A 12,271-nucleotide genomic window follows, 5' to 3' on the forward strand; every position below is an offset into this window, starting at 1 on the left:
TCTGTAACTGGTTTGCCAACAGGCCATCACGCCATCACGCACGACTGTGTAGATAGACCATTCCAGGTGCACAGCACGAATCGCGAGACAGGTGAATAGCGCAACCCACCTTTTCACCAAGCTGCGTCCCTGTTTGATCTGTATTGGTCCCCGATAGTTCATGCCAGTGTGCGTGAATGGTCTGACCATCCCTGTTACGCGGACTTTTGGTAGAGGTGACATCATAGGCGGTGCTGGAACAACTTTTCTAACACGGCAAGTCACACATTGCTTCGCCACCAGACGAATCAGAATACGTAATCCGGGCACATGGAATCGTTGACGCATTTCGTTGCAAACTGTTTCCCCATTGCTGTGTAGAAACCTGTGGTGGTAATCCTCAGTTAGAAGACGTGTTGCCCGGTGCTTCCTAGGTAATATTATTGGGAATTGCGTGTCATACGGCACAGACGACGCGGAGGAGATTCTGCTATTCATTCGGATGACGCCTCGCTCGTCTAGGAATACCGAAAGGCGGTTTAGTGGACTGTTCTTCGGGATTTGAGACGGACTTGTTGGATTCGCTGAGTTACGCCGCAGGATCGCGTATTCATCCGGGTACGTCCCAGCTTGCACTTGTCGCTATATTAAGTTTTCTGCATCGCACAGCTCGCCCTGTGTTAGATGATCCAGTTTAACGGAATTTTCTCCCTTGAATCTCACGGTTCGTAAAACGTAGGCTGTGGCTCTCAACAGACGGTTCCGCTTTGAAAACCTAGACATTTCCAGCAGCTCGTAAGGCACTGTGCCGCGGAAAAGAAACACGGCGCGTAGTTCGGTTTCCGTGGCTCTGGAACGGTTCCGACGGCCACTGATCCTGCGCTAGGTATAAGAATTCCGAAGCATTGTACCATGGGTGGTTCGGGTCGAAGCTTGGTCCATCTTTCCATTTTGTGGCGACATCAGCGATGTTTTTCTTGGATGGCACGTAATGCCACTCATCAACACTGCTTAAGGTTAGGATTTCTCCTACCCGGAAGGCAACGAATTGATGGTAGCGTTGACTATCAGCTCGCAACCAGCAGAGGACCATTGTCGAATCCGTCCACAAGAAGCGCTTGGTAATTTGAACACCTAGCGCGTTTAGAGCGAAATCCAACAACCTTGTTCCGATCATTGCGGCTTGAAGTTCAAGACGCGGGATAGAAGGTGGTTTCAGTGAGGCGACCTTCGTTTTCACGACGACCAGGACACATCTGGGTTTACCGTTGTCTACGTAGCGAAGATTCCGATGCACAGGCCATCTCACTAGCATCTACGAACAGGTGGGCTTCCGCATCTTTGAGCATAGTAACGCCTACCCCTTTGTAGAAGCAACAAAGTACCTTCCCTTCGTCCAAACGCTGCAGGCATTGACACCACAGCCTCCACTTGTCTCAAAATTCTTCCACAATGAGCTCGTCCCACTCTGTTCCGGTTCTCCAAATCAGTTGCATGAGTATTTTCCCATCAACAACGACTTGCGCAATCAGCCCCAGTGGGTCGAACAAGGACATTACCATTTGTAGAACTTGCCGTTTACTAGATGTAGCTCCGCTGCGAATCAGTGTCTCTATCTGCTTCTTCATACTGTTTATGTCGAAAGTAAAGACATCCTCCGTTGACTTCCAGATCAATCCAAGGACTCGCTCCGATTCTAGGGATTTTTCCAGGTTCATAGATTTGATTTGTTGACGCGATACTGGTTCTCGGATGCTTGCCAGAACTGACTGAATTGGAACACAAGTTGCGCATCTCAAATCCTGCTAGGAGATGTATGTGCTTTACTTCGTTGACCAACTGGATGGCCTCCTCTTCGGTGTCTACGCTATCTAGAAGATCACCCATATAGTGGTTTTGCGTTATAGCTTTCTCCGCCCTCGGAAAGGCTCCAGCCAACTCCGATGCGTTCTTGTTTTTTATAAATTGTGGCAGCCTTGGCGAGCACGATGCCCCGAAAGTTGCTATGTCCATAACGTACTCCTGGGGTTCTATCTCTGGACTTCGTCGAACCTCTGAGCCTGTTTATCGTCCGCCCGTATGCGGATCTGGTGGAACATTTCCTTAATATCATTTACTACCGCAATGTTCCCCTGTCTGTAGCGCAACAATACCTTCATCAGAGATACAAGAAGGTCCGGACCTTTTAGCAGCATGTCGTTAAACGATGTTCCTCCTACTCGTGGAATTAGCTGTACTCTTAGCTTTAAGAACCGTACTGTTTGTCGTACTATTAGCTCGTACAATGAAGGCATTGCGGAAATGGGAAGTGTTAAAATAAAGTAGTAAAAAGCTTCTAGTTTTCTGACAGATACCGAGGCCCTTGATGAATAATAATCGTGAACATTGTCAAATAGCAACGTAGATTCAAAACGAACAACCAAAAGGTTTTGTGTGGTAAGGTGCCGTTCTAGAAAATCTCGATAGGTTGAACACCCACCGCACACAACAATTGACGGCAATCCGCAGTCTATTCGAGACTGCCATAGATGCACTTGTGGTCAGCTCCATGCCGTATGTTATGTGGGGTAGGATTAAGAGTCTGATTTTAACTGGAATTGTCAACATTCCCGCAGTTAATCTCAAGTGGCGCAAACAGGCATAATTGTTGGAACACTGATGATTGATTTGGTGTTCCCATTCCAAATTATTCTGAATCAACACTCTAAGGTTAATTAGTTCGTTAATGTAATCCAGAATATCAGACTTCAGAACAATATTTGGCAAGCAGTACTGCCTCTGTTGCCTTGTTATGAACATTATCTTAGTTTTAGATGAGTTGATGGAAAGAAAATTTCGTTTAAACCAAAGAAAGACTCGTTCTAGGTCTGCGTTTAGAACAAAGGTAAAATTGTACGTCGCCCGCAAACATTTGAATCTTACAAACCTTAAGGACGATCGGCAAATCATTAATAAACAGAGAAAATAATAAGGGTCCAATAACCGGTTCCTGAGGTACACCTGACACGATGTTAATTGGGCTTGACAGTCTATCTTCAGTTTCAATTGCTTGACTAACTGAATTGACTAGACATCTTTTTTAACATCTTAACATGCGAGACTCTGTCGAAAGCTTTGTAGAAATCAATTAGAAGAAGTAACGCAGTTCCTTTCTTATCTAAAGTCTGATGGATATCATCTTGAACCTTTAAAGGAGTTGTCGTGCTGTGATTAGAACGAAAACCTGGGGTGACATTGCGCATCTCGTTTCGAGTGATTTTGGTTCGAGACGCCCATTTGTTTATCGTGGTCGAAACGAACCAAAATCACTCGAAACGAGATGCGCAATGTCACCCCTGTTTGTTACGGATTGGTTAATGAGGTGGGTAACTCGATTACGTGATCTTTTGAAACATAAATTATCGGATTCACTTCTACTGGATACATCCACTGTCTATACGCTAAGTTTCTCGAAATCATTGCATTGATTATTTCATCATTCATGCGAAAAGTTGTCCACGTCCGAAGACGAAATCACCTTACATCTAAGATCAGACTTCAAATATATACAAATTCCTCCACCGCGACTATGACCACGATCATGCCAGTCTAACAAAACTGTATCCATCAAGAGCTATCATATTATCAGAAATAGAATCATTCAGCCAAGTTTCTGTCAAACAGAAATATCGACTTTACTGTTGATAAAGCACATACCAAATTCGTTGAATTTACTCATCTGCCGAGCACACAAACTTCGAGAAATGGCTTGGTTAACGAATTGGAAGGAAGCAATTACTGAGACAAAAAGCCAAGTCACATTCATTCAATGTTTTATTGAAAAACTTTTATCAAATTCGGCTAATCGTGATTCTAGTAAGGATCGTAGAACAACAGCAGCAACATCAGCATAGCATCAGGTTCTTCGGAATGTTCAGCAGCAACTGCGGTGTACAAATTTCCAGTTCGGTAGTAGATGTGACTTACAGGCAGGAAGAAGACATGGATTTTGAAAAGAAAATACGATGGAAAAACTTTCTAGGAAAGGTTAAACTTTCCGGAATTGAATAATTATGAATATTTTCAGGATAGGAAATAAGGAACTATTCGGAAGGAGATTGAAGCATAATTGTAAAAGGATAGTTTTAACGTGACTTAGAAGCGTATAGGGTAAAAGCACCAGTTTTGGCCATAGTTTGTCAAACTTTTAAGGATATCGATCACGTTTTATAAAAAACGAATAAACTAAATATTTTTAACCTCTTCAACAGGTAATTTCAGTCTTAATCTTCATAATGTATAAGTTTATTTGATGGAAATATGCTTTTTTCTTTTAGTTTTTGTCGATTGAAAAACCTCTGCTGGGTTCCTATTTTGGCCATAATGTTCTTCTATTCGCCACTCTGTGTTCCTATTTTGGCCACCCTGCTGAAAAAATATCGCAACACAAGTTAAACTACCACGCAAACTAATTTTACTGAATTAGTTATCTTTTTAATATGAAATTGTAACGGATTGGCATTGCTTCCGGAATTTTAACCTTTTCTCGTCGCACCTTTTCTTGTGCAAGAGTGCAAAAATTGCTGTTCGAGAAAAAAAAAGTTATAATAAAAATCATTTTTTCCTTATCCTTAAGTTTATTTGAGATTATTTCTAATCCTTTAAGCAGTTTTCAGTTATAATTCCATTTTTGCAGCAATATAATCAAGTATGGGAAATCTTTTGGATAATTTTCATAGCCGATGATTCAATAACTTCTGCTTTATTTTTTGCTTGCTACGGGTGCAATCAGTGTAACAAATTTATCCGATTTAAAAAGCAAAGCAAAGCAAAGCCCAGGTGCTACATTCCGCTACCGAAACTTGACCTTCTGTTTTTATACGACAGACTTCGCAGCCAGCTGTTAAAGTGCAGGACATTTGCAGGACCAGTTGCTGCGATCCTGTTAACTCTAACAGCCTCTCCCAGCATCATATCTCGAGGCAAACTGGGAGGCATGACGGAGTTATGTTAAACAAAAGCGTTTTTCATAAACCACAACTGCAAAAAATTGACATTCAACTTTCAGCTTTACATAGGACAGATTGGTGAGATATCGTAATATACTTTATACATTACCTTCAAACGTTTGAAAAGTGTGTAACAGCCTTTTGATATCTGAATTTCAAACATAGTTTTCTTTAAATATTGTGATCGTGAAGATTAATAATCACTAGGTATCGTAAGGAAAAAAATAATTAGCCTTTCTAAACATACTGTTGTTCGAGCTACTTAATCTCAATTACAGAAATCGTCGCTTATAGCGAAACTAAGCAAAAAAAATTTTGCTGTTCTAGAAATAGATTATATTTCAACATTATTTTAAGTCTGATACAGTACTTTCTTATGTAATCGAGGAACATTAGAACCTATCGAGATATGAAAGCAAAACTTGAACTTCCCTTTGAGAAAACCATATGTATTATTTAATTTATTCCAGTATTTACATGGCTTTTCAAATTATAAGTGGTCATCCAACCCCGTTCTCTTTGACCAAGTCCCCATGTAGAGTGTAGAGAGAAAACCTTGAGCGACTTCTTTTCTGAAACGCTATCCTAGGAGTATAATCAAAACAATTATCAAATTAATTATGATTCCTTCGTAGTTTATCCACGTGGAAGCTTCCATGATAGCTTCGCTAACTCGGGCGCTGGCTGAAGTTACAGTTTCGGGAGTCCAAATTGATAGTTGTTGATGACGGACCATGAAAGACGAGAACCATTTCCTGTCCAACGTAAATAAAAGTTACCAAAAAAGTTGTGAATATTTTGAACAATATGTAAATTACATGAAAAATTATATTTTATGGAGTATCACGATTGTTTTTGGTAAGAAAATCTTTCACATTGAATAACTACGTATGATGCTGCATTATAAAATCGCTACGTAGTATTTCAATAAGCCAGGAAACAATTTTTTCCTCCTCCTTGGACAGTATCGTTCCAGTACTCTGTGTTGTGGTTTTCTGCCTCTTGCCACACGTACGGTATCAAATTGTAGACCTTAGATACCGTATTTTTACGGGTCGCGTATTCTGAAGATACTTTGATTGTACACCTCAATGTACACCCTTGATTGGACAGGCAATGTTTTTCGATGAAGCCATCATTTTGTGTACAATCTTCAACAAAGCATATCAAGTAGTCAATAAATTTATTGATAAATTAATCAATTAAGTAACTCATTGTCTTCCAGCGGTAAAAAAAGAACAAATTTTGGAATTCCACGATCACCATTTCAGAACTAAATATCAATAGATTTTACATATGGCGAAAACGGGCATATGAAATATGAAATTGCTTTGACGTATGGCCAAAAGCGGCACAGCGAAAGTTTTTGATCTCCTATGGCTAAACATCCTTTTTTATATAAAATATACTTCTTTACGTTTATCGTATGATCGATATGGTTTGAGAAATAATCCATTACACCATATGGAAAAACCCAACAAAAAATAAATAATTTTAGATAATAAATGTTATGTACTGAAAGTTCCTCTCGTACTATGCTGGCAATAGGTTATGTGGGAAATTAAGGGAGGCCTTTTTTATTTTTGCAATATTCCTAGAATAATAATTTTCTAGTATTAGTTTTCATATAAGTTATATGGAAAAATATCAAAAATTTGATTTAGTTTCATCTAAAGTTGCATTATTAGCCATATATTTCATCAATTAACACGTAAATACAAGTATGGCCAAAACAGGTGTTATGGCTAAAACCGGTGCTTCTGCCCTAGTTGTTCAACAGCGTAAATCGGTTCAGCTGGGTAGTTACCCTTCAGCTGTACAAAAACGGTTCCATTCTTCGTGTAAACGCTGTGAATTTTTCCAGATTTTTTAAGTTTAATAGCATGTCCCTTGATGGCCCGATTAAGTTCAGTAAGGTTTTCATTCAGAAACACACGTTTGTCAACCAGAAATCCCAAATGTACCAACGATAAGTTCCGGGTAGCAAGATAACGGCGGTAGAATTCATCACGGACGGTTCTAAATGGGAACTGAAGAAGTACCGGCGGAGTCGCAGCAGCAACAATGGGTCCTCGTGATAATCGTTTTGAGTAAATGCTTGGTGCAGTTGATTGCGTATATCCTATGGTCAAGGCGATTTTTTGCACGTAGATATCAAGTTTTTCAGAGCAATCATAAGGCACTCCAGAAAGTAACAAGTCATTTGCTTTTTCCGCTCGGTGGATAGCTTCTTTATTATAATCCACATCAATCCTGATAGAATTGTAGGATTCGGTCAGTGTTTGGATGTCCCGCGAGCACTGTATCTTCAACTGTTGAACATCTTCCCGAAGCGTAGCAATCTGTTCCTGCAAGTCCCCGACGCAAGTGTAAATTTTATCTTCAATTTCAGAGTTGGATTCATTGAACGTTTTTTCCAATTCAGCACGAGAACGTTTAAGCGAACTTTTATCACAGCTAGCCGATCGAGTTACCACGAAGCTTGTTTTGCTTTTACCCATAGTGACAGATGAAGATGGATTACTATTGTTTGTGTTCATTTGCAGGGAGTGGTTAGTTACAGCTCGAGTAATAGTACTGGGTAATTAGCACCGGGGCAACTTTTGTCTTCTTGCTCACGAAACTTTAGAATAATTTTGTCACTATGAATTCGTCGCTTGTTGTTAACTTGATCTCACTCACGGCAGTCACGGGGAAGTTAGCTTAACTGTTGAGGTTATCTGATGTCACATTCATGTCAATTTCGTCGATAAATCTTCGAAAGAATCACGACACGGTAGAATCACTCAATTCACACGCATGCTCTTCAAATTTCCTTCAGAGAATTTTATTAAGGTGCACTAACTTTATTCGACAAATTAGACTTGTACTTGATGAACAGAACGACGTGATCACGCTAAACGATTTATTGATATTGAACGTATTAGAGTTTCGATCCCGGTATTTATACAGATTGGTTGGCTCTTGTTATCGATAACGCTAATGCTGTATAGATCGAGAGTGAGTTCCCGCACTGTTTTGATCATCAGTGAAGCTGATGATTGTTACAGAGTTGGTTGGTCGAACGAAAGTTTTAATAATATTAAACAATGATCAATATCGAGGCCATCATTGCTAATACCCGAAAAGTAATGTAATGTAACGATAATTCTTTATGGAATTCCATTGGAGTTTTTTGTAAAAGATAAAATTTGTTTGCATTTTTACGAAAAAATGTTTGTTTTACGATGCATGGTTCACAATAATGCTCTGTTGAAAATCCTGAATTAAGTCATCTAGCGGTGAGACTTGGTCTGTTGACTGCCACAATTATTATTTTTCAATTTCTCTAATTCAGTTAACTATATTTTTAAACATCAGTTATTACAGTCTTTATTAGTTAAAAGAAAAATCTAAGAATGTACTGGGGAGCAACTTTATTACAATCATTGATATCAGGATATTTACGATGTACCATGCGCCTCCATTGACTCATACACTCATACAAATTTCAAATTAAATTTTCTCAAAAAAGTTCCATAGGCTACACTTATACGAGCAGTGCATTGAACTTCTGGATCGACAGGAATATACTGTGGTGTTTCCTTGTACGTTATTGTTTGTTTTCAATACCATGAACAATAAAGTCTAAACAGTACACAGAATTCGGATGAGCTTGTATATGGTAAAACGGGAAACCCATTACGCACACCGGTTGTGGGTAGTCTATCATAGCTGAAATCAGCGAGAGGAAATCAACATTGCCTGCCGTATTCCATTCAGTGTTTCACTAGCAATTACCGTGTTGAGAGGCTATACACGAAGTTAACACTAGTGCTAAGTTACATTGCCATTCAAAAGGGAGACTAGGTCTATTAGCATGTAAGAATGACTAGCAGTACAGAACTAGACCATGAACTTCGGACCGCAGATCTTCATCCTATGATTAAGTTTATCGAGTTGTACGATAAAAAACATAACGTAAGTTTAAACAAAAAAAAAATTTGTTTTGTCCTGATAAGATTTGTTTTTTAGGTGACCGAAGTGGAAATACCGATCCCCTACGGAAAGCTGGCCGGTAAATGGTTCGGGCCAAAAAACATCAAACCTATAATTTGCCTTCATGGTTATTTGGACAACTGTGGTACATTCGATCGGTTAATTCCGCTGCTGCCAGAGGATGTGAGCTTTCTTGCCGTTGACTTTCCTGGTCATGGTTATTCTTCACGAGTCCCAGATGGGATGGGCTATCATCAGTTGGATTTTGTAGCTCTCCTATTGTACGTTATGAAGGAATACGGCTGGGATAAAATAGCTCTAATTGGACATTCAATGGGAGCACAGATTGGCTTCGTTTTTACGGCACTCTTCCCGGATAAAGTTGAATTTCTTATTCACATCGATGCCTTGAAACCTTTGGGCTATTATGGAAATAGGTTCATCCACTACGCTGCACCAATGGTGACCAAATTTATTGAGGCAGACACCAGAAACAGGGAAAAATCCGAACCTCCGGCATACACGTATGAAGAAATGGTCGACAAGATGCACGAAGCGACTTTTCAATCTTTGACCAAAGATACATGTCCATACATTCTCCAACGTAACATAAAACCATCGAAGAAATTTCCTGGAAAGTATTATTTTGATCGAGACAACAAACTCAAGTACATGAACATCATGGGCTGGTCCGATGACGTTAACCATACGCTGGCCGCGCAAATTAAGGTGCCCGAGCTTGTAATCAAAGCGACGGAATCGCCCTATCCGGGTTCGCGGCAGGGTTTCGACGGAATGGTTGCGGTGATGAAGAAAACCAACCCGTTGTTCGAGGTACAGTATCTCAAGGCATCGCACCATCTGCATCTAACCGATCCGGAACTGGTAGCTCCAGTGGTTACCGACTTTCTTAAACGATACTGGATTCGGAATCCGGATAAGATAGTTAGCAAGCTGTGATTTGAAAGCGTAAACCATACAATTATTTGGGGGAATGTCTAAAATAAACCTTTTCCGATGACTATCGGCGAAAGCTTAATAATTTTGTTTTTTTTTTCAAAATTCTACTAGCTTCTCATCTCTTCGTTGAATTAATTTTGTAGCAGAGAATGTTAAAGCAAACGAAGAGAAATAATCATTACTTTAGAAGGTATTTGTTACCAAATGCTTAGGTATGTGTCGGAGCAAGGTACAACGGTAGTAGTAAAAACCCTCTACTATCACAAAGTCCAGTTAACTAATCATTAGTAGCACTTCGGCTATCGCAGCAAGTCAGAGTTATTTCCAGCACAAACGATAAGCACGATAAGCCGCTTAGCATTGTTTTGCTAAATCATTTCAGTGTTATTTTGCACAACCTCTGAACCGTACGCGGTAATGAGTGAACACAATACGTTGATCAATTTGGTGGAGCGCCATGATCGAGATCATGGGGTAATTTGTGCTTACATGTATCTTAATAATAGCTGAAACTAACTAAATTAGTCTATTTAACGCAAAAGGTTCGTGAAGTACGCATAGAACTGCCCTTCGGTGTAGTCGCAGGCAAGTGGTGGGGACCGGATAATGTGCGACCCATTCTGTGCTTGCACGGTTGGCAGGACAATGCAGGAACGTTCGACACGTTGATTCCCCTGCTGCCGAAACATATCAGCTTCCTGGCTATTGATCTTCCCGGACATGGATATTCTTCTCGGATTCCGCATGGACTATCCTACCAGAGTATGAGTGTACTCAGCTTGCTGCTTGCGATCATGAGCGAGTATGGCTGGAAAAAGGTCTCCCTCCTCGGACATTCGATGGGATCCGTACTGTACTATGTGTTCGCAGCCATTTTTCCGGATAAAGTGGATCTAGTCATTTCGCTGGATGCCATCAAACCGCAAATCTATCCGGTGGAATTTATCATCGCACGGTTGATCGATGCAACCGAGCAATTTATGGTGGCCGATCTTCGTAACCAGGAAAAATCCGAACCGCCTTGCTATACTTACGAAGAAATGATAGAACGGCTGCACAATGCCACGTTCAAATCGATAAGCCGTGATACGTGTCCGTATCTGCTGCATCGGAACATCAAACGTAGCGCCAAGTTTCCCGAAAAGTACTACTTTACGAGAGACAGTCGTCTGAAGCATTTTTCCGGACCTCCATTTTCGCGGGAAGTTAATGTAGATTTGGCACACCGCCTGAATATGCCATTTCTGTTCATCAAAGCTACTCGTTCGTCATATTTTGAAGATAAGAAATACTACGACGAAGTGGTGGAAATACTTCAGACCAACAATCCATATTTTGAGCTGGAAACGGTAGAGGGAACACATCACGTGCACTTGACGAACCCGGAACGGGTGGCACCGGTTATAACGGAGTTCTTGAGCAAATACTGGACAAAAGATGAAGATGTAGTCAGCAAATTGTGAAGTCTGAAAAAATATACATACATATCAGTATATTTGTTAAATAAGGATAAGGTTTTATGGGTAAATGTAAACTTAGATACATTGATTGAGAAAAACACCATTGCTTATTCAATTTGGGGCCCTTAAAGCTCTTATTTTTTAAATTTGTGACGAAGCTTGTTTCGCTTCCTCACTCGTATTATCGGAACAAAAAACAGACTGAAATAGTTAGTGAGATGCACTAGAATCTCTTTTTTCATTTTTTCATTCATTTTACGTGATTTCTTTTTACGTCCCTTTCGTTGAAAATCAATGTGGTTCCTTGAAGACTAGTTACTGGTGATGGGCGAAACGTCTCATTCGTGTGAGCGGCTCTGAGCCGTTCGTTTTCTGCTGCAAACCGATTCAAATCAGCGGCAATAACCGTGGTTCTTTTTCAAGAGCTAATTACTAATTACATAAAAATCGGCCAAAAATAATCGAGATAGAGATAAGTGCAACTCTCAGCTCAGCACCCTTATTTTTTATGTCGGGAACGTGAAGGTCAAGATCTCAAGAGATATCCAAAATCTTGGATGATAAGGTTGCTGTACTGGACTTTGACTATGTTACCAGAATGTTTATGGACTTTCGACTTTAATTGAAATTATTTTTTCCTTTTGTTCAACAACCATGTTCATTCCTTGCAGATATTGTATTGAATCGTAATCTTCCGGAATAGTCTTGATAGCAATTTAGACGTTTGATTAGCTGGGTTGATCCGGCACCGATTTGTGACACTTGAACAGCTTAAGATTATCTCAAATCTGAATCGGTATTATAAAAAACTGGTCTTTTTCTGGACTCTGTCCCGATCTGGATTACTAAACTGGATAAAGTTGGCATCGAAGGACCGTTCCATTGGTACTGACCACTTTCTGTTCA

At 40.1% G+C, this 12,271-nt stretch overlaps 2 protein-coding genes across 2 annotated transcripts; both read left to right on the top strand.

The window, feature by feature from the left end:
• Positions 1 to 8,743: 8,743 nt before the first annotated feature.
• Positions 8,744 to 9,973, top strand: LOC128743333 (probable serine hydrolase). Its single transcript, XM_053839887.1, has 2 exons — positions 8,744 to 8,927; positions 8,982 to 9,973. The coding sequence occupies exons 1-2, from the start codon at positions 8,835 to 8,837 to the stop codon at positions 9,903 to 9,905; spliced, it is 1,017 nt and encodes a 338-aa protein (XP_053695862.1). The 5' UTR covers positions 8,744 to 8,834; the 3' UTR covers positions 9,906 to 9,973.
• Positions 9,974 to 10,234: 261 nt separating this feature from the next.
• Positions 10,235 to 11,390, top strand: LOC128743313 (probable serine hydrolase). Its single transcript, XM_053839867.1, has 2 exons — positions 10,235 to 10,379; positions 10,448 to 11,390. Exons 1-2 carry the CDS (start codon positions 10,323 to 10,325, stop codon positions 11,366 to 11,368), a joined length of 978 nt encoding a protein of 325 aa, XP_053695842.1. The 5' UTR covers positions 10,235 to 10,322; the 3' UTR covers positions 11,369 to 11,390.
• Positions 11,391 to 12,271: the final 881 nt, after the last annotated feature.

The sequence above is a fragment of the Sabethes cyaneus genome, chromosome 3 (assembly GCF_943734655.1).
Source record: "Sabethes cyaneus chromosome 3, idSabCyanKW18_F2, whole genome shotgun sequence".
NCBI classification, from domain to species: Eukaryota; Metazoa; Arthropoda; class Insecta; order Diptera; family Culicidae; genus Sabethes; species Sabethes cyaneus.

Coding starts and splice junctions, on each gene's coding strand:
- LOC128743313 (XM_053839867.1), top strand. CDS start 10,323: ATGAGTGAACACAATACGTTGATCAATTTGGTGGAGCGCCATGATCGA. Junction 10,380..10,447: donor GCCATGATCGAGATCATGGG/GTAATTTGTGCT, acceptor TTAACGCAAAAG/GTTCGTGAAGTACGCATAGA.
- LOC128743333 (XM_053839887.1), top strand. CDS start 8,835: ATGACTAGCAGTACAGAACTAGACCATGAACTTCGGACCGCAGATCTT. Junction 8,928..8,981: donor TGTACGATAAAAAACATAAC/GTAAGTTTAAAC, acceptor TTTGTTTTTTAG/GTGACCGAAGTGGAAATACC.